This window comes from Trypanosoma melophagium (genome assembly GCF_022059095.1).
Source record: "Trypanosoma melophagium isolate St. Kilda chromosome Unknown ctg22segment0, whole genome shotgun sequence".
NCBI lineage: Eukaryota > Euglenozoa > Kinetoplastea > Trypanosomatida > Trypanosomatidae > Trypanosoma > Trypanosoma melophagium.
In genome coordinates this window covers 27522-48571 of record NW_027125152.1, presented here as the reverse complement: position 1 = coordinate 48571, position 21050 = coordinate 27522, and the positions used below count along the sequence as shown (strand labels likewise).

The following is a 21050-nucleotide window of genomic DNA, read 5'->3' as shown; positions in this document are numbered from 1 at the left end:
TAGCGAAGGCGCCGTGCAATATTGAAATATAAGCAGCATATTAGAGACTTATAAAAACATAGATAAGACATACATTTATACACGTAGTAAGACGAGGGAGTTGTAAAGTTGTTTTTATGCTTCCTGTTGTCCACGAGTACTTGACGCTCTGCTCACAGCGACGTGTCGAGCCATATTATGGCTTTATCGAACACGCTGGTGCATGCGAAGTCGTGACGGACTTGGATTTCGCACCGGCGGCTGCGGTGCGTCTCTTTGCTTTGGCACTTCAGCGAAGTTCCCAGCGACACATCGGACTTGCGCGTGGGGCCCAACTGAAGGCATTTGTCTTGCGTTACGGTGTGAACAAAGGCGGTCACCACCCTCCGAGACAATCACGACGTACACTGTCGCACGAAGTGTTGTTGCCGCGTCGCCGTGAGGAGGATATTATTGTTTCCCCACAGAATCGTGCGGTGTTGCGTAGTTTGCTAGACGGTGTGCGTGTGGCATGTTCGGCGAATGTGCGGTATTTAGTTCGTGTGGAGTTATGTGGGTTGCCGCTGCGGGGGATGCCGGAAACCACCGGACGACTGTTTGAGCAATTACCGCATTGTGATGTGTTACGGGTGTTGAAACTCAGTCGTTCCTCACTTACCGACGCACTCTTCACTCGACTAACAACTGTGCCTTGTTCTTTCCGTGCACTGAAGGAGGCGCAGTTCTCAGAGTGTGAACTCACAGACCGCAGTGCCCGTGGTATTCATTCACTTATTCTACTGAATCGCAGCAGAGAACAGACGGCCGTGTGGCGTGCTTCTTTGCGAGATGGTGGTAGTGCTGGTGTTGGAGGTGATGGAGCCTCTTCTAGAGCGTTGGAGGCACTCGATCTCTCCGGCAATCGTTTGGGTGATGTGACACTTAAGCGGATTGCTCTCGCTATTGCCCATGATGTTTCACTTCGTGTGGTGGACATGAGTCGTAATGTTGTGACAACTGCAGGATTAACAGAGTTTTTGCAGGATGGTGCACTACAGGGTAGTGCCATTGAGACATTTGATTTATCAAAGAATTTAATAGACTCTCATGTGGCATACGCGGTTGTTGAGGGATTCACATGTCTGCAAACGTGTGAACAACAACTCCTCTTGACACGCATTAAAGGACACCGACATGATAATACGAATACCACTGCTGGTGGTTCTACCCACGTCACTACTGTTACAGTTTCAACTGCAACTAATGCTGCCAATAGCAGAAATAGTGAACCCAATATGGCCAAGGTAATACCATTAAAGCGAGGGAAGTTACCACTACAGAGCAAGAAGGCATCTTCGTCAAGCACACTTGCGGTAACAGGGACAGGGCAACCAGTAGCTGCACCTCCAGAAGTATCTCTAACTACACCGCAAGTTGAAGAAGAAAAGAATTCCAAGTCACATATCACAACTCCTGCTGCAGCACTAGAGATCAACAGTGATCATATGGAAGTTAGTTTTTTCCCAATAGGCCATTCAGAGAACCATCCTTCACCGGGGAGGGAAAGTGCTTCGGTACACCGCAGTACTGTTAGTGTTTCCCCCGAGGCTTTAGACCGCCACAGTAGTCGTAATGATGGTCAAGGCTCATTGGATCGTCCTCCTATTTACAATCAACCACAACAACAGAAACAACAACACCAACATCACCATAACCGTCATCAGCAACCGTCACCACTACCACCACCACTACAACACCAACAACAACAAGAACTTCAGTTCCAACAGTTACCAGGTGGAATGTCTTTTTTCCCCCAACTTTTTTCTTCTTCAATCAATGGACAGCAGTGGTGCAGTGTTCCGCTCTTCGTCCCAATACCCCTTGCTTCCCTTGGAGTTGTACCACCACCACCACCACCACCAACAACAACAACAACAACAACAACAAAAGAACAAGAACAAGAAGAACAAGAGCAGAAAGAGCCGTCAGCATCACCACCACCTCCACCATTGAAAGTTGCAGGGGAAAAGCAGGATACTGCCGTGGTGGATACTTCATTGGCAGTATCTGGCGAACCTGGTACGGATCGCGTGGAGAGTCCTTCTATCAGTATTAATTGTAGTAGTGCCTTTGAGAAGATGATGGTAGAACCCCTCACCACGGGTGAGTTTGAATTCTCCGAATGGAGGGAGAAGGAGGAGAAATTTCTTGAATCTCTCGTTGTGCGAGTGGAATCCCACGAAACTGCAGTAACGGAGATGGTGGAGCGTAATTATCAGGCTACACGTGAACAGTTGAACTCTCTTAAAGAGGAACTGTCTACTCGTATTCACGAGGTACTGGCAGAACAGCGAAGAGAACAGGAACGACTTCGTGGTGAACTGCGTGAAGGACTTTCTGCAGAAAATCAGAAACTGCGAGATCCTGAGGGTGCTATTACGGAGCAGCTTGCACAACTCATTTATACCGGAATGAAGCGTATTCACGAGCAAATGGATCGACCAAGTGCAAAAGGGAGTACTGCAACTGCAAAAGTTTCTCTCGCATCTGGTAACAACGGCTCCAGTCGACCCGTGCAGGATTACCTGCGTGAAGTAAAGGACCGTCTAAATGGTCTCGGCTGGTGAAATGCATCTCTGCGTATGCTACGAAGCGCAAAGGATAATATTGACTGAAGAGTACCCAGATGATATGATTGTACGGTCTCTCTCTCTCTCTCTCTCCATCTATCTATCTGTTGATTTGGAGTCTTTGTACTTTTTTTAAAATCATTCCCTACAGGAAGAAAAATAATATGGGTTAGGGGAGAAAAAGGTATGAGCAAATAGAAAAATTATTTTGTTATTATTACTATTTCTCTCTCATTATGGGATATATATATATTGGTTTTTATTTGTTTTCCTTGTGTTTTTTTTTAATTCTTCTGTAGAGGCGGGATCAGGCAAACCACGCAGGAAACCAATAAGTAAACGAAGAGACGAGAAGAAGGAGTAAGGGATACAAAGGAGTAAAAGAAAAGGAAAAAACAAAACAAAACAAAAACAAAGGAAAAGTAAAGAAGAGAAAAAGTTCACCAAGTGAAAGAAAAATGAACATCCAAGGCGTAGCTCTGCACGGGCATATGAAGCCCGTGACTATGATTAAGTTTAACCGCGAGGGTGACTTGCTCTTCTCCACGGCAAAGGAACCTAATGTGAGTGTATGGTATACAAAGACAGGTGAACGTCTTGGTGTGTACAACGGCCACAGTGCTATCTCTGCATGTGATATGAACAATTACTCCACACTTCTTGTAACGGGTGGTATGGACTTTAAAGCTAAACTTTGGTGCGTGGAAAGTGGAGAGGAATTGGCTAATATCATGCTCAAGAGCCCTGCCAAGTCTGTGGCTTTTGCACATGATGACAGTAAATTCTTGGTAAGCACTTCACGAAAAATGGGTGAGAAGGCAGCAGTGCAGCTTTACAACTTACCTTTCGCTGTTCCAAAGGATGACTACTTGGTAAAGCCTGTTAAGACAACCTTTAACCCCTGTGCGGAGTTTATTTCGGAATGTGACGATATCACATTCGCTGTCTGGGGACCAACAAACGACACAATTTACTACTCCATGGCAGACGGGTCTGTGGCAATTCTTGATGTTGAAACGATGCGCACAGTTCGTACACAGCAGCCACATGAGGATACCATCAATCGCATCAGTTTTGACCCTAATTACTACACTCTTATTACCGCCTCTAAGGACAAGACAGCCCGTCTGCTAGATTCCCGTGATATGTCGCTCATTCAGACATACACAAGTGATGTGCCTGTAAACGATGCTTCTATTTCACCATGTGGTGATCATATCATTCTAGGAGGAGGTATGGATGCGCAGGATGTGACTACACAAGGTGGTCAGACTACCTTTGAAGTGAAGTTTTATCATAAGGTACATGAGAAGCAACTCGGTCAGGTACGTTGCCACTTTGGTACAATTAATTCTGTGGCATTCTTCCCTGATGGTCGTGGGTTTGCTAGTGGAGCTTTTGACGGTCTCGTGAAGCTTCACCGCTTTGATGAGAATTATGACGCGTCACCTGGTGCGAAACCAATTTGGACACCAGAATCCATCTGAAATTGACCCTACAGAGGCTTAAGTTTTATAAGCGACACTAAAGTTTTTTTTTTTTACATGGTTATGAAATTTTATCTCTCTATGACTGTATTTCCATTATTTTCTGGGAAATAAGCGTAAAATTAGCGTACCTTCTTTTTCTTTTTCTTGTTGAGTAACCAACTAATTTCTTTTCTTTTCTCTTTTTTCTTACTATTATCATTATAAAGGATATATTTTTACTAATCCAGAAGTTGTGTGTGTAATGTGGCGGAGAGGTCCTTCTTTCCTCTTACAGCATCCACATTCAAAGTTTAGGGTCACGGCATCATTGGTGTTTGTGGGTTTGACCCACCGTAGATTCTCGAGTGGTGTTGTGGAGGATGAGACAACATTGTGGGCGCGGGCAATGGAAGAGAAGTACGGCCCAGGCGCATTCAAACTCTTCCGCCCACTTTACAAAGATCTCGCAGATGAGATGCGGCGTGAAGGGACCACAAGACCACCACCGCCAATGGATGGATGGTCAGTGCGACACGATGAGGCTGGAAACATTGTCGTATTTACGCGGGCGGCGGATGAAAAGGAGCGTTTAGGACGAATAGTAGCGTACAGTCCAATTGAGATAGCAAATCCACCAAAAATTAATGATTTATTGTACTTTGTAGATTGGTTTCCAGTAGAAGTAATGGTGGTACGAAATGGAGTCATTGTGCACTTTTCAATGGCGGCTAATGAGGGTGGCATGCATATGCGAAACGTCCGCGCTTACAAGGAAGAGAGTAATGATTTACTATTATCAACCACAGATGATGCCATTTGGGTACGACAAAATCTTTATTATGATGGTCCTTGTCTTTGGCATCTTGAACTTGATATGCAAAATGAATTGTATGATGTTATGCAAGATCACGGTATTACACTCGACTGGATGCGTTGGGCGGCACAATGGGTATACTTTCTTGAGCACGTGGCGTTTGTGCGGTGGAATTTGGGAATGTTGGAACAACTTATACCCTCAGATCAGCGTGGACCCGAGGAGGACTTTTTAACGTTAGAGGAAAAGGAAGAGCTTAGTAAACCATTAGAGGAATGGTTGGAAGGTCGCTTTGCGTAGCGTTATTTGTATTTGTATTTGTATTTTTTTTTTCTGTTTTATTTTATTTTATTTTTTTTCTGGCTTGGTGATTTTTGCAGGTGTTATTCGGGATATATACATACATATTACGGCGTTTACCATCCGCTCAGAAGTTTTTTTTCTTTTTATGCATATTATTTTGAGTATCTGATTTCAAAGGTTTTTTTTTTTCTCTTACCTTGGTGTATTTTCGCTGAGCTTCTGTCGTTGCCACTAAACATCGTCATCAGTAGCAGCAGTAGCAGGAGCAATAGCAGTATTTCATCCTTATTTTTGTTCTTGGGTTCTTGTTCTTTTTTTCCATTTCTTTTCTTTTCTTCCCACAAGACGGAAACGGAATAATAATACTTATTATATAATAAGAGCTCTAGCAACAAATAGCAACATGTTTGCCGCCATTGGCATAGTGGCTGAGGATGATGTCGCACATCGTGTTGCTAGTGAGTTTGTAGAGGCGAGTAAAGAGCCAATCTTCAAGAATAATAATGGTCCTTTTGTGGAAGTGTGGTTTGGTGAGCAGAAACTCTTTGGTCTTGTTGAGCGTACAGCACCGAACGATTTCATTCAGACAGCTTCTGAGATGAGTGATAGCGATGGTGGAGAGGATAAGGTATCTAGTTCTCTTAGCATCACGCAAAATGTTTCTTTTGTCCTCCGTCTTTCTTCAGTGCCGCATCATGCATTGTCGTTGCGGGCACAACCGGAAGACTCGTTTATGAATTGTGTAAATCTTGCAGTAGATTACGCCGATATGTTGCGGCGTGGAATGCGTGATGAGTTTGTAGGATCTGATGCAGATGCTGAGTACGTGCGTTTCGCAGAGAAGTAACACATAAGCATGTTTTTTTTTATTTCTGTGTTTACTTTATGCACTTATTTCCTTCTTGGGAATATATTATTTGATACCTGCATTTTATTTTTGTCTATGGACGTATAAATCTTTCTCTCTTTCTTCCTTTGTGTGTGCGTGTGTGTGTCTCACGTTAATTCATTATATTATCTACTCTATTTTTTTCTTCTTCTTGTGTTCTTTCGTCATTGCCTGATTTAATGGTCTACCAGTTGTTGTGAATATCACTCTCCATTTTTTATTTCTTTTTTTTTCCTTCTGTTTTATCTGCTGCATCTCGTGGAGAGCAGTTTTCGGCGAAACGAGCTAATCGTCAGCAGCATATATTTAAAAAGAAGCAGATAAAGGGGGAAAAAAGAACGAAGAATTACCACAAACGAATTAAAAAAAAGAAACACACACATACAATCCAATTAAACTATGACCGACTACAAGGTTCGTGACATCAGCCTTGCTGAGTGGGGACGCAAGGCCATTGATATTGCAGAGAATGAGATGCCTGGTCTCATGGAACTCCGCCGTGAGTACGGACCCACAAAGCCACTTAAGGGCGCCAAGATTGCCGGCTGTCTGCACATGACTGTTCAGACAGCAGTGCTCATTGAGACACTCGTCGAACTCGGCGCGGAGGTGCGTTGGAGCTCATGCAATATCTTCTCCACACAAGATAATGCCGCTGCCGCTATTGCAAAGAAGGGCATTCCCGTGTTTGCGTGGAAGGGCGAGACAGAGGAGGAGTACCAGTGGTGCATTGAGCAGACCGTGAAGGGGTTCAGCGGTGATGGCTGCCCAAATATGATTCTCGATGATGGTGGTGATTTGACCAACTACATCATTGATCAGCGTCCAGAGCTCGTTGACAAGATCTACGGTATTTCTGAAGAGACGACAACGGGTGTGAAGAATCTGTACAAGCGTCTCCAACGCGGTCAACTCCCCATTCCCGCCATTAACGTGAACGACAGTGTGACGAAGAGCAAGTTTGACAACCTCTACGGCTGCCGTGAGTCTCTCGTGGATGGTATTAAACGCGCCACAGATGTGATGATTGCCGGTAAGACGGCGTGTGTGTGTGGTTATGGCGATGTGGGCAAAGGCTGTTCCGCCGCCCTGCGTGCCTTTGGGGCGCGTGTGGTGGTGACAGAAGTGGATCCCATTAACGCACTGCAGGCTGCAATGGAAGGATATCAAGTGGTGCTCATCGAGGATGTCGTCGCGGATGCCCACATCTTTGTTACAACCACTGGCAATGATGATATCATCACCTCTGAGCACTTCCCCCGCATGCGGGATGACGCCATTGTGTGCAACATTGGCCACTTCGACACGGAGATTCAAGTCTCGTGGCTGAAGGCAAACGCAAAGGAATGTGTGGAGGTCAAACCGCAGGTCGACCGCTACACAATGCACAATGGCCGCCACATCATTCTTCTCGCTGAGGGCCGTCTGGTCAATCTCGGCTGCGCCAGCGGACACCCATCCTTCGTGATGTCCAACTCCTTCTGCAATCAGGTGCTGGCCCAGATTGAACTCTGGACGCAGCGGGATAACGGAAAGTACCCGCGGGGAGAGAAGGCACAGGTGTACTTCCTGCCAAAGAAACTGGACGAGAAGGTCGCCGCACTCCATCTCAGCAAACTTGGCGCGAAGCTCACGAAGCTCACATCAAAGCAGGCAGAATACATCAACTGCCCTGTTGACGGTCCCTTCAAGCCAGAACACTACCGCTACTAGGAGAAATTATCGCATCTCTGCACCTATATATATGTATATATACATGTGTGTATGTGTAGGTGTGTGAGTATGCATAAATACAACGCGAAATATTTTAGGGCTCGTATTTTATTATTATTTTCGTTTCGTTGTCGTTTCTTGTTGATATGGTTCTCTGTTTTCTTGTTTTTGTGTGGTGATTTTCTTCCTCCCGCACAAGCAAGACTCAAGGGGACAACGGAGGATGGGGGAGACGCTATCTCTCGCTCACTCCTGCACATCGAGGTCGCGTTGTGTGAGGGATATAACTCCTCTCCCCTCTCCTCTCTGTCTGTGTGGTGAAATATATTGGGTGAAACCATGAAACAGAAAGAGATTAAGATTATATAAAAAATTTTTCACGGGAAGAAAAAAATAGGAATAACAAAAAAAATAAAAAATAAAAAATAAAAAAAAGAAAATGAAAGAAGAAAAAAAAAAAAGAAATTTAACGACTGAACATGTTGATATAGGTGTAAAAGAAAAAGAATTATGAATAAGATGAAAATACATGTTTAGAACATGAAAGTGTCCAATTCACTATTGATGCAAGCATGATATTGCAAGCTCACGTGCACATATGTGTATATTCAATTTATTTTTGTTGTTGTTTTTTTTTTGTTATTTTACTCTCTTTTTTCTCTCCATTCATTTCAAAAATGGTCTATTTTTTATTTTTATTTTTAATGCCACTCTGCTATTACCAGTTCTTAGTGGTTATATAGTATTATTTTGTAGAGAATGCTGGATGTTTTATTACCGTCCCTCGTTCTGTTGCTTGTAGCACTCGTTACATTTGCAGGCGCAGTAACTATCGTACGTGGTGGATTCTTTAGACTAGCGGTAGGTGCTCTAGTTGTGGCACTGCTGCTCTCAATATTCTTGTCTTCTTGTGCTGTCTTGCTCCTAGAGGCGTCAAGTGATCTTCCAAATAATGTATTACTTGTCTCAGTTATGCGAGCTGTGCTGGGAGCTATTGCACAACCAACTATTTCTGGTATAGTACTCTTGGCTATGCTCGTTGTTGGGGCCTCAATCGCTTCTCGTGTGTGTGGATTAATAGAGGACATTCAAATTCTTTTGGATGCACACAAGGCATTCGTGGATGGTGAGACATCTGAAACCACATCAAAAAAATAGTTCTATACAATATACATTATTATAAATGTATTATGACTTCTCTTTCAAGTGCAAAAGAAGATATGTTGTTGTTTTGATTTTGTTCTTGTTGTTGTTGTTGTTGTTGGTTCTTTCTTTGTTTTTGTTTTCGTGTCTTATCACCTTTGAGAGAGACTCTCTGCGCCTCTAAATATTTAAACATATTCACGTAAATCCGTGTATTCCCATGTGACTATAGACATGCTTATTCTGTTGCTTTTTCCCTCTTTTTTTGAATTTCCCCTTTCTTTCCAATGTATATATATTTATGTATGTATATAACATTATATTGTATTCCTTTTTTATCTATTTTTCTTTTTTGTTGTTAACTCTGTGTGTATATTAAAAAATGATAATAATAATAGTACAGGGGGATACAACCGCAGTAGTAATGGATGGTCTATACCTCCTTAGTAAGGCACAGTTCTACCAACTTGCCACACACATATCACTTTACCATGAGGACGCCTCGTCTGGGTATCGAACACTGGGCGAAGAGTGTCTGCGACTTGCCGGCCTCAATCCCAAACGTTATACGTACTGGAATGTGCCGAACATGAGTACCTACTTTGGAAAGTCTGTGCCCCTTGAGGTGCATGGTGGATATGTGCTTGTTGATGAAAATGCTGCCGGTAAGGTTGCGACAAGTTATGGTATGCTTCGCTACTCATATCTTTCTGCAGCTGTGCGTGCGAAGGAGGGAGGACGTTGGCGTTATGACTTTATGACAATGAATTTCACACTGGGTGTGGGTGTTGCAAGTGGATTTGCAGGACTTTCCATCGGCAGAGGAAAATGGGCGTGGATGCGGCGACACCCTGTTGGTAGTATTGCTGTTGGTCTTCTTACGTGTGTGGTTGCCACAGTAGGGGCACGTCAGGCAATTCGTGCGCTTGGCATTGGTGTTGTAACGGCGCAGAAAAGCCATAAAAAGGCATTAACAAAGTTAGACTGCGTCGATTGCCTGGATGATGTTAACCGGTACACCGCCCAACAGGTGGAGGATCTCCGCACACAAGAGATCCCACACCAGCCGGGAATGCCGCCACCACCGGAGGCGTTTTTGAAGCGATTTGAGCGGGGCACACAACTGCAAGTGAAGTTGTTGGAAGCAGACATGGAAGAGGTGCGGGCCGCACGACGGCGACTCGCCTCTCGCCTCTGCGATGTGCATCGTGCACTGCGTGAAAATGAGAGTTACGCCACCTCAGTCACTCTGCCGATTTTTCCTGCAGACATCGAACGCTCAAAGGAACGGCTTCAAGAGGCACAAGCGGAGGTGGCGACAAAGTGAGGCGACATATATATATGTGTGTATGGGGAGAGAGAGAAAGAGAGAGACTATATTGAAGGAATGAAGCAAAAAAAAAAAACAAATGAGGAGGAATATCCGAAAAACAAACAAACAAAGAGTATAACGAAAGTTAATACTACAGAAAAAAGCAAATGGAAGACGCCTATGTTTCTAAAAGAAGGTTAGGGGAGGTTAAGTTCCAGTGTCTGCTATTTTTTTTCGTTTCTTTTCCTTTCTTGCATTGTTTTCTTCCCTCCCTTTCCCTATTTTCATCACTATAATAATAATAATAATAATAATAATAATAATAATAATAATAATAATACTATAGGGGTTAGAGGGGGTGACAGATGTCGGCGAAGGGGATCTTTGATGTTCTTGTCCTTGGGGCAGGCGCAGCAGGTTGTGCAGCTGCCCGCTCCATTGCCCTGAAGTACCCAAATGCGACAGTGTGTCTTGTTGAGAAGGGCACTCGACGGCCTCCGCCTTTGGCAATGCGTGTGCCGTTGCTAACACCTATAATTCCATCACTGCGTAGTACACGGGAGTTTATTCGTACTTACCATGGGGTCCCTGAAGGTAACATTGGTGGTAGACACCTCACTTATGTACGGGGTCGTGGACTAGGTGGTAGCAGCTGGTGTAATGATATGAAATATCTTCGTGGTACTGCCACAGACTATGAGGCCTGGGGTGATCCTGCATGGTCCTTTGAACAATTATTACCTTTCTTTAACAAACTAGAACGGAACTCACGTGGTGCTTCGGATTTTCACGGCGATAATGGTCCCCTCGCCGTTTCAGACGCTCCACGGTCAAATATCAATTCAGAATTGAATATCCGCTGGTTTGAGGCATGTGAAGCACTCGGAATACCTGAGACGGTAGATTTTAATAATGGAGTAGCCGATGGATTTTCGGCGTTTCAGTCACATATCGCAAGAGGAGTGCGCGTTGATGTATTTGATGCACTTCTGGAGGTGGACCGACATTTGTTTCCCAATTTAACGATAATGTCAGGTGTAACAGCTCATCGACTTCTCTTTAACGGACAACAAGTTAGAGGGGTAGAGATTCTTAACAATCAAGGACGCGAAGTACAAAATCTTTCTGCATCCCGAGTTGTTATTTGTTTGGGTTCTTTAGACTCACCAGCATTACTACAACGTAGTGGGGTGGGGAGTGGTGGGAAAGTTGCTGAGCTTCCTGGTGTTGGACAAAACCTCATTCAGTCCTGCTCTGCAACTATTGTATTTGGCATCAAACAAAGCCCCAACCTTCACAGTAAATCTTTAAGTTGGGGCAATGTGGGATATCTTCTGCGTGAATGGAAGGAATACGGAGAGGAACGTTCTGGTATATTTGCATCATTGGCAGAAGGTGGAGCATTTGTGCGCTCAACACCGACATTAAAGTGGCCTGATTTGTCTCTAACCTTTTTTCCAACTCCTAATCTGCGTTGGTGCGGTTGGATTCCTTTTGATGGCTTTGCTGTACGTGTAACCCACCACTACCCACAGAGTCGAGGGGAAGTTGTAGACATAACGGCATCAAAAGAAGAAAAAGAAAAGAAAGAAGGAAAAAACAAAAAAGATGATACCCTTCGTATTACCAGTGGAATGCTCTCTACTCAACACGATGTGCAATGTATGGATGAGGGTGTACGTTGGGTCGGTTCACTCTGCACGGCGGCGATGTCAATGCACCACCACGACCTTCACGGCATCCCAACATCGCCCTTTTCATCACTTGGCGTGCACGTGCGACATCCACCGCGTGGATTACAGACCCGACTCGACACCGCCGCGTTCCTTGGAGAATATGCAGAGAGCGGCGGGGATCTTTTTGGAACTTGTGCCATTGGAGAAGTAGTGGACAATGCGTTGCGGGTGCGGGGTGTGGACGGTGTGCATGTGGCAGACGCCAGTATTGTGCCGACCCCAACGTGCGGCGCCAGTTCTGTCATTGGTGCCGCTATTGGATCAAGAGTAGCGTTATTTTTACAATCATAGCGAATATAAGTTGGTGAGCAGAAGGTGTTCTCTGCGCTGTATTTTTTTTTTGTTTCCCTTTTTCCTCCTTGTTTTTGTTTCACTTATTGCACATATGCTATGCTTCTTTCCCTCTGTCTGTGTGTGTGTGTTTATTTATTCTTGTGTTTATTTGCTTCTTTGTTTGTTTTTCTTCTTGGTTTCTTGTCCTGAGCACTGTATATGGTTTTTTTTTTCCCTCATCTCTCACTTACCCCCCTCACATTCTTAACTCATGTTTTTTCTGCACTATTCCCAGTGCTGGCGGTTACTGCATTATTGGTGACCAGCACAACAACAACAACAAAGGGTGTAAGAGGGCTCGATAAGACGGGGGAGGATTGCAATCTCTACAGAGACGACTACCTATTGGGCTCCCTGAAAGCAAAGGAAAAAGGAAAAAAAAAAGAAATAACAACAACAAAAAGCGGCAAAGAAGAGTCGTAGTAGTTGTAATTGTTTTTTTTTGTTTTTTGTTTTCCCTTTTCTTCTTTTTTTTGCATCTGCTTTTCTGTGTTTACGCTCGGAAATGTCACAGCAACAACAACAGCCGCAGGTGGTGCCATGGGTGGAGAAGTATCGTCCTCAGTCGATAGCAGACATTGTTGGCAATGCGGACGCCGTGGCGCGATTACAAGTCATTGCCCGTGAGGGGAATTTACCAAATATTCTTCTTTGTGGGCCACCAGGTACAGGTAAGACAACTAGCATGCTCTGTCTTGCCAGAAGTTTGCTAAGCGATCAGACGGGTGGAAGTGCGGCAATAAAAGAAGCGGTATTGGAACTTAACGCCAGTGATGACCGTGGTCTTGATGTTGTGAGAGAAAAAATTAAACTCTTTGCACAAACTAAAAAAACTCTCCCACAGAAAGTAAGCGATTCTAATCAGCAGAAGATAAATCTTCACAAGATTGTTATTCTTGATGAGGCAGACAGCATGACACCAGCAGCCCAACAAGCATTGCGTCGTACTATGGAACTTCATTCTAGTACAACACGATTTGCCTTTGCCTGTAATAACAGTCATAAAATTATTGAACCTATTCAGTCACGTTGTGCTGTGGTTCGTTTTAAGAAACTCTCTCATGCAGATATCTTAAAGCGTTTAACGTTTATTATTCAACAGGAAAAAGTCACATACACTGATGATGGACTTGAGGCACTTTTATACTTAGCTGATGGTGACCTTAGGGCAGCAGTAAATGCGCTGCAAGCGACATGTTCTGGTTATGGTGTAGTGAATGCGGAGAATGTCTTTAAAGTCTGTGATCAACCCCATCCTTTACTTGTGGAGAGTATTATGAGTAGTTGTCTGCAAAATAAAAACTTGGCAGAAGCACACAAGGAGCTTCAACGATTGCTGGGTCGAGGTTACGCAGCATCAGATGTTATATCTACATTCTTTAGGGCAGGACAGAATCCAAAGTTGTTTCGCAACGAACAGCAGCAATTAGCTGTACTCCGGATCATTGGTGAAACGACGATGCGAGTTGCGGAAGGTGTTGGAACACCTCTACAGCTTGCATCCATGCTGGCCCGAATAACTATTGTGGCAGAATCCTGAAATGGATTTTCTTTGTTTCGATAAAAAGAAAAATGAAGCACCTGCGCATGTGGGAGTCTTAGAAGAGAAACAGATGGTTCTACACAAACATACAAGCTACCTATGAGAGAAAAGTTTGGAGGAAGTAAGGAAAACAAAAAGAAGGCTAGTAAGGAATTTTTAAAAAAGGAATCATAGAAAAAGAATAGACACATAATGTGTTATATATATATATATATATATATATATATATATATATTATTTTTTGCTTCGTTTCACGCAGACATGGGGAGCATCCTTTTTTTTTTCCTTTTCTCTCTCTCTCTCTCTGTGTATGGGTACGATAATCTACTCTTAGGAAGGAAAGGAAAAACGAAAGAGAAGAACCGATATGAGAATGGCGTTCTTGTTGAATAACGTGGACGTGCATGCCTTTTTGTTTTTTTTCATTCATTCTCCGTATATCTCCCTTTGTGTAGGTGCATCTACCTCTCCGTGGCTGGGATAATAGTTAGATTTGTAGTACTACTGGTTGGGGTTTTCCTGTTTTTTCTTCTAAACTTCCCTCTTACTTAATTATTTACTTACTTACCCCTCCCCCTTTTTTTTCTGGGTTTTTACGTCTTTAGTTTTGTCTCTGCTTAGGTGAGAATGACGTCTCATGCTGAGCTTCTCGCTGCCTGTGCGGAGTTTCAGGAGAACTTCGCCAGCCTGAATGGCAAGTATAATGTTGTTGTACAAGAGCTTCAGAGCGAGAAGGAGGCGAATGAGCGACTGCGGAAACAGCTAGAGTCGATGCGTGGGAGTGAGGAGAAGCTGCATGAGACGATGCGTGAGCTGAAGAAGGAGCTGGAGGAGGCTAACACGTACAAGGAGCGCTACCTCGCCTCCAATGTCACGGTGGAGCACCTGAAGGGTCGACTGGAGAATGCCCGCCGGGCGGTGGCCGACAAGATGTTAGAGCAGGAGCAGCAGTTGGAGCAGCTGCGGGAGCAGAACCGCGATCTCCTGCAGCGCGTGGGGGTCTGCGAGGACGCGGGATTAACGCAGCGACTCCGCCGGCAGGTGAGTGATTTGGAGGCCCGCTGCGCTGAAATGGGCGGGCAGCTGCTGGAGGAGCGGGAGCGGGGCGGCCAACAGCTGCTGGTGGCTCACACGGCCCTGCGGGAGCAGCAGGCGCGGCTGGTGGAGCTCGAGCAGCGGGGCCGGGCGCTGGAGGCGGAGATCGCGAACATGCGGTCCGTCGTCCGGCGGTCGGCGGAGCTGCAGAACGACGCAGCCGTCGCACGGGAGCGGGCGGCACTCGAAACACGACGGGCGGCCGCACAACTCGCGGCGGCGGAATCGCAGCGCAGAGACGTGGAGTCGCAGCGCACACAAATGGCGGAGGCACACGCCGCGGAGACGGCGGAACTGCGGGCCGCCGCCACAAGAGCCGCCGCGGAGGCCACAAGTCGCCAGCGGGCACTCACCGCCGATCTGGATCGCCTTGCAGCGGAACTGCGCGACACGCGGGCACAACTCGCAGAAGCCGAACGGCAAGCGAACGAACGCGTCGCCGCAACACGCGCCGCAGAGCGCGTCGCAACCGCCGCACTGCAGGCACAACTCACAGACGCACGCGCAGAGGCCCAAGCACAGGCAGCCCAGCTACAGATAGCACAACAACAGTTGCAGGCCGCCCAACGGGAGGCGCAAGTGCAGCGAGAAGTGGCACAACGAGAGGCAGCGGCAGGTGAACAATTACGGGCGAAACTCGATACAAACGCCCAGCAGCAAGCGTGGATCGTGGCTCAACGCGAACACGAGACGGCGCAGTTGGCTGCAGCACGCCGACAGGTAGAACAGTTGCAATCAGCACAGCGTGAACACGAGGCCGCACATGATGCAGCGGAGCGACTACGATTACAACTGCGTTTCTGCGAAGAAGAGCTGCAGGAGGCACGACGACTCGCAGATACTGCGGACGAGCGTGTACGGGATGTGGAAGAGGCTGCCGAACGACGTTTACGTGCCCATCGGCAGGAGTTAAAGGAGGTAAAGAAACAGGCGCGGGCAGACCGTTCAAAGGCAGACAGCGTACGACGAAGACTTGTACAGGCCCTCCTAGAACGTGACACAGTATTACCATCACAGCCACTGCAACAACAACAGGAACGCGTACGAGATGTTACTGCTTCATATACACCGCAAACAGGTGGGTTTGATGTGCTTTCAGTGCTTCGTGGGCAGAATGAACAGGCAGAGGCCCTGCACCACCGTATCATAGAGTTATCTCGGTGATTGTACCGAGGAGAGGTAACAACACGAACAAAGAAAAAATGTACCATAAGCTGACGACATGTCGTGTTTGCCATAGATGCTACAATTTCTCACTTTTTCTCTTATTATTATTATTATTATTATTATTATTATTATTATTATTATTATTATTATTATTATTATTATCACGTGTTTTTTTATATGCGTGTACATATAGATCGGTAATATACATGTAGATCAATATATATATATATATATATATATATATATATAGAGAGAGAGAGAGAGAGAGAGAACTAATTAGAGGAGTGATTTAATTATTTGATGGCTAGTGGTGTAATTCTTTACTCTGGTACTGAGATTGTAATGCAGTCTGTGTGTATTTTTATTAATATTCCCTTTCTTGGTTTATTTATTTATTTCCATTTTACCATAAGAACTTTCGCTAAGAGGAACACTGGAGCAAAAGAAAAATACAAGGAGAATAAGCACCTGGCTGGGACAGCAACTGCAACATTCAATATATCCACTATCAGAAGAAGGATTCACAACCTTTTTAAATGCGACACTGTAGTGGACTTCCTAATAAGGCGCGGCTGTTGCGAGGGCTGCTGCGCTCGAAGGAATTATCCTTCTTAATGGAGGCTCATAACGGTCTCTCTGCGCGTATTGTTGAAGAAACTGGCTTTAAAGCCATTTGGGCTTCCGGTCTCTCAATATCCGCCCAGATGGGATTCCGCGATAACAACGAGGCTAGTTGGACACAAGTATGCGGTGTAGCGGAATGTATGAGTGATGCCACTGATATTCCCATTCTCCTTGATGCGGATACGGGATATGGCAACTTTAACAATGCCCGATTGCTGGTGCGCAAACTGGAGCAGATTGGCGTGGCCGGCGCCTGTGTGGAGGACAAGCTGTTTCCCAAGACAAACAGTTTGTTGGAAAAGGGACGACCACAACCACTTGCGGAGGTGGACGAATTTGCACTTAAGATACGCGCGATGAAAGAGACGCAGACGGACGATAACTTCTGCGTTGTGGCGCGTGTAGAGTCTTTTATTGCCGGTTGGCCTTTGGAGGAGGCACTGCGCCGCGCGACGGCATACGCAGAAGCCGGAGCCGACGCTGTGCTTATCCACAGCAAACGGAAAGACTCTTCTGAGATTGACGCCTTCATGACGCACTGGAATAAGAGCAGTATCAGCAGTCGGGCCCCTGTAGTCATTGTCCCCACAAACTACGCCACTGTGCCATGCTCACATTTTCGTGAAATTGGCATCAGTAGTATTATTTGGGCAAACCACAATTTGCGTGCAAGTATTGCTGCTATGCAGGCAACATCACGGGCTATTTACACCCAGGAATCGGTTCTCCCAGTAGAAGAGAATGTGGCAACTGTAAAGGAGGTCTTTCGACTGCAGCGATTACCGGAATATATGGAGGCTGAAGAGAAGTACCTACCTAAGCGAAAATAGGAGAGAAATGAAGAAGGAGAATGCAGAAATGTAAAGGAAAACAAACAACAGGCATAGTAATGAACGGTGAGTTGGAGAGAGAATGTGTCTGTGTATGTGATAGATGGAGAGAGCACCGGCAAAAATAAAAGCAAGACAATAGAAATATTATACCAAAATAACAGAGGGTCAAAATAATATTGATAACAATGGTGTAGGACACAAAATCTTTTTTTTATTATTTATTCTTCGTTCGGCTCTTTTTTTTTCTCTCTTTTGGTTCTGATCATTGGTATATGCCTGAAAAAAGAGCTGAATTTTATTGTTTTCTTCCTATTCACATGTTGAATAATTTTGTGCGATGCGGTTTCCCTCCTGTGTGTTTGTAAGTGTGGGGACGCGCATTTTTTCCCTTTTACCTGATCGATATCGAATCAGAAAACTCTTTTCATCTGGAGTGCGTGTGTGTTAGGCGTTTGAGAAAAAAGGTACGATGAGATGTGATTCTGATTCATGGGAACTTCTAATAATATATATTGGGCAGTATGGACAGAAACGTAAACAAACACATCTATCCACCCATACAGAGGGGAAAAAAAAGAGAAAGAAAGGTAAAGGAGATATATATATATATATATATATATATATATATATATATATATATATATATAGAGAGAGAGAGAGAGAGAGAGAGAGAGAGAAGGCAAACAAAATGCTAGGGATGATAGCAACAGGAATAGTTGGGGGTAAGAAACAATGAGAAGGGACAAACTCAACTAGTACACAGCGTTTTGGCAAATAAATAAATATATTATTAAATAAATAAATAAATAAATAAATAATTGATGGATTCTTTGGATTTCACTGTATAGTGTTTCCTTTTTATATTGTTATTTAAATTTCTTATGTTTATTCATTTGTTTTCCTTTAGACAAGGGAATATGAACGATTGCCCCCTTTCATATGCCCGGCATTCTCTGTTTCTCTCTCGGTCCCTCTATCTATCTATCTATCTATTTATTTATTTATTTATTTACCTTGCTATGGCGTTGTTAACTTGTGTAAACTCTGATCCTCGAGTTGTTTCTTCTTGCTTCACTGCTCTTTTTCTTTCTGGTTTTTTTCTTTTTCATTTTTTCACCACTACCTGCAGTCATCAGCAAAAAGAAAACAAAAACAACACTTTAAAAAAAAGCAACAAACCTTTCAAATTCAGGGAAGCGGAAGAAACAAAAAGAAAAAAAGAAAAAAAAAGAGAGTAGGACAAGAGAAAAAAAAGAAAGAAGGGTCTACAGGCGCGGAAAGAGAAAAAGAAAAGAGGAGGGGAAACAATCCGAAAAATAAAAAAGAAAGAAGGAACACGTAGACTAACAGAGCGACAACCCCCAAACAGGAAAGTAAAGCAAATAATCACTACTATATATATACATTCATACAAAGAAAAGAAGACCAAAAGGTAGAAAAACACAAAAAAAGAAACCAACCAACCAATAAAAGAGAGAATTATGGCTGAGACGATCAAGTGGCACAATGCGGCTATTCAGGACGAGCTTGTCCCAAAGAAGAGTCCATCGGAGTTTAAACTCCCCGACAGTGTGAAGGAGCTCGTGTTTATGGCGAAGCTCACGGAGGAGGCGGAGCGGTATGATGAGATGGTGCTGTGCATGCGTAAGCTGGTGAAGCTCAACAGCGAGCTCGACACGGAGGAGCGCAATCTTCTCTCGATGGCGTACAAAAACGTGATTGGCAGCCGCCGCAATGCCTGGCGCATCATCACCTCCATTGAGAGCCGCGAGAGTGCGAAGGAGAAGAGCGACAATCTCTCCCTCATCGCCACACTGCGGCGGGAGTTCGAGACGGAGCTGGCGGCGATCTGCGATGATCTGCTGGCGCTGCTCGACACATACCTCATCCCCGCAGCGCAGGGCGGCGAGACGAAAGTGTTTTATCTCAAAATGAAGGGCGACTACCACCGCTACTACGCAGAGATCGCACAGCACGAGGAGGGGCAGCGGCAGGCCGCACTCGACGCGTACGCAAAAGCAACAGAAGTGGCGAACTCGTCACTGGCGCCAACACACCCCATTCGTCTCGGCCTCGCCCTGAACTTCTCCGTCTTTTACTACGAGATTATGAAGGAGCACGAGAAGGGGTTCCAACTCGCACGTCAGGCATACGACGAAGCCGTCACGGAGCTGGAGACACTTGACGACGAGGCATACCGTGAGTCCAATCTCATTGTGCGACTGCTGCGTGATAACCTCAATCTCTGGACGGATGAGCAGCCAGCCAACTGAGCAGCCACGTAAAAGAAGAAGAAGCAATAGTAGTAATAGAACAACGAGAAAAAGAAGCGGAAGAAGGCACATCAGTGTGGGTGTTAGTGTGAATGTGGGAGAGTAGCCGAGATAAGAATATCGGGGGGAAAGAAAGAGAGTAGACTTGATACTGACAAGGTACATAAGAACAATAAATGTGGCTTCAAGGAGGCTGAGGTGGGGGGTAGAGACGTAATAAATAAATAAATAAATATATATATATATATATATATATATATATATATATATATATATATATATTCTCATGTATGCACGTGTGAGTCTGTGTGAGAGGTGGAGGGACAAGAGAAAAACAGAAACAAAAACAAAAAAAGTACAGAATAAATGAATGAATGAGTGAAAAAAAAATGAAGAAAGTCGCAGGGATGACAGTAACCAGCAACAACGAAATAAAATACGAATGCAAACAAAAAGTGGAACAAAACAACGGAATAATAGAAACAAGAGCAAAAGATTAGTGGAAACAGAAATTATAAGAATGTATGATGTTTTTGTCTCGAGACAAAGACCAACGATTCATTCTTATGTACTATTTCTCTCTTTTTTTCTCTTTTTCTTCCTTTCCTTTCCCTCTTTGATTCTCACACACATGCCTGGACTTTGACGTTCTTTTTCTTCTTCTGTGCACGTATGCACTCACTTAGACGCTCTCGTACTACTAAACCCTTTGCTTATCCAATGAAGAAGGAGTGACATTTGACAAGAGGGAAGGGAAAAACAAACAAACAAAAAAGGACAAAGAGAAAACACCACAACGTAGGAAGAGCGAGGAAAAGAAAGCAAAAAACGGGGCAACTAGTCAATATTTATGCGAATATGAAAGGTAACGAAAAAATAAATAAATAAATGAAACAACGTTGTGTGGGATCTTTGTCGTCTACCTATCTATAACGGAGAGAAGGAAAAACAAAAGAGAGAGAGAGAGAGAGAGAGAGTCCTTGCTGTACAAAGAATAATTTGACTCAAATGGGAGAAAGAGGGGTGTTATGCATAAATACAGACTTTCATACATATACAAGAGAAATATCTGTTGTGACTATTGTTTTTCTTAGTGCCTTTAATACCAATTAGCGACGTCACCATTCTCTCACTGATACACTGATGATGCTTCCATTGACTGCTGCCTGTTTTTTTTTTTTTGGCCATCCTCTTTCTTTCTTTCTACTTTCGTTA

General features: G+C 44.4%; 12 protein-coding genes across 12 annotated transcripts; all 12 read left to right on the top strand.

Moving 5' to 3' along the window:
- Positions 1–116: 116 nt before the first annotated feature.
- LSM04_000212 (uncharacterized protein) lies at positions 117–2585 on the top strand (the record flags this gene model as incomplete). Its single annotated transcript, XM_067334478.1, has 1 exon — positions 117–2585. One exon carries the CDS (start codon positions 117–119, stop codon positions 2583–2585), a length of 2469 nt encoding a protein of 822 aa, XP_067191571.1.
- Positions 2586–3046: 461 nt separating this feature from the next.
- Positions 3047–4075, top strand: LSM04_006358 (WD40 repeat; the record flags this gene model as incomplete). Its single annotated transcript, XM_067334477.1, has 1 exon — positions 3047–4075. The coding sequence occupies one exon, from the start codon at positions 3047–3049 to the stop codon at positions 4073–4075; it is 1029 nt and encodes a 342-aa protein (XP_067191771.1).
- A 244-nt stretch (positions 4076–4319) lies between these two features.
- LSM04_005292 (Mitochondrial glycoprotein) lies at positions 4320–5171 on the top strand (the record flags this gene model as incomplete). Its single annotated transcript, XM_067334476.1, has 1 exon — positions 4320–5171. One exon carries the CDS (start codon positions 4320–4322, stop codon positions 5169–5171), a length of 852 nt encoding a protein of 283 aa, XP_067191738.1.
- Positions 5172–5577: 406 nt separating this feature from the next.
- Positions 5578–6021, top strand: LSM04_004703 (uncharacterized protein; the record flags this gene model as incomplete). Its single annotated transcript, XM_067334475.1, has 1 exon — positions 5578–6021. One exon carries the CDS (start codon positions 5578–5580, stop codon positions 6019–6021), a length of 444 nt encoding a protein of 147 aa, XP_067191722.1.
- A 441-nt stretch (positions 6022–6462) lies between these two features.
- LSM04_006631 (Adenosylhomocysteinase-like) lies at positions 6463–7776 on the top strand (the record flags this gene model as incomplete). The annotated part of the gene is made up of 1 exon (XM_067334474.1): positions 6463–7776. The coding sequence occupies one exon, from the start codon at positions 6463–6465 to the stop codon at positions 7774–7776; it is 1314 nt and encodes a 437-aa protein (XP_067191777.1).
- A 759-nt stretch (positions 7777–8535) lies between these two features.
- On the top strand, positions 8536–8934 carry LSM04_007726 (uncharacterized protein; the record flags this gene model as incomplete). The annotated part of the gene is made up of 1 exon (XM_067334473.1): positions 8536–8934. One exon carries the CDS (start codon positions 8536–8538, stop codon positions 8932–8934), a length of 399 nt encoding a protein of 132 aa, XP_067191801.1.
- A 409-nt stretch (positions 8935–9343) lies between these two features.
- LSM04_005315 (uncharacterized protein) lies at positions 9344–10246 on the top strand (the record flags this gene model as incomplete). Its single annotated transcript, XM_067334472.1, has 1 exon — positions 9344–10246. One exon carries the CDS (start codon positions 9344–9346, stop codon positions 10244–10246), a length of 903 nt encoding a protein of 300 aa, XP_067191741.1.
- A 350-nt stretch (positions 10247–10596) lies between these two features.
- Positions 10597–12258, top strand: LSM04_001421 (Glucose-methanol-choline oxidoreductase; the record flags this gene model as incomplete). The annotated part of the gene is made up of 1 exon (XM_067334470.1): positions 10597–12258. The coding sequence occupies one exon, from the start codon at positions 10597–10599 to the stop codon at positions 12256–12258; it is 1662 nt and encodes a 553-aa protein (XP_067191608.1).
- Positions 12259–12805: 547 nt separating this feature from the next.
- Positions 12806–13840, top strand: LSM04_006503 (ATPase; the record flags this gene model as incomplete). Its single annotated transcript, XM_067334469.1, has 1 exon — positions 12806–13840. The coding sequence occupies one exon, from the start codon at positions 12806–12808 to the stop codon at positions 13838–13840; it is 1035 nt and encodes a 344-aa protein (XP_067191773.1).
- Positions 13841–14470: 630 nt separating this feature from the next.
- LSM04_009748 (uncharacterized protein) lies at positions 14471–16102 on the top strand (the record flags this gene model as incomplete). The annotated part of the gene is made up of 1 exon (XM_067334468.1): positions 14471–16102. The coding sequence occupies one exon, from the start codon at positions 14471–14473 to the stop codon at positions 16100–16102; it is 1632 nt and encodes a 543-aa protein (XP_067191866.1).
- Positions 16103–16641: 539 nt separating this feature from the next.
- On the top strand, positions 16642–17559 carry LSM04_001355 (uncharacterized protein; the record flags this gene model as incomplete). Its single annotated transcript, XM_067334467.1, has 1 exon — positions 16642–17559. One exon carries the CDS (start codon positions 16642–16644, stop codon positions 17557–17559), a length of 918 nt encoding a protein of 305 aa, XP_067191605.1.
- A 1484-nt stretch (positions 17560–19043) lies between these two features.
- On the top strand, positions 19044–19835 carry LSM04_001498 (14-3-3 domain; the record flags this gene model as incomplete). Its single annotated transcript, XM_067334466.1, has 1 exon — positions 19044–19835. One exon carries the CDS (start codon positions 19044–19046, stop codon positions 19833–19835), a length of 792 nt encoding a protein of 263 aa, XP_067191611.1.
- Between the last annotated feature and the right edge of the window lie 1215 nt (positions 19836–21050).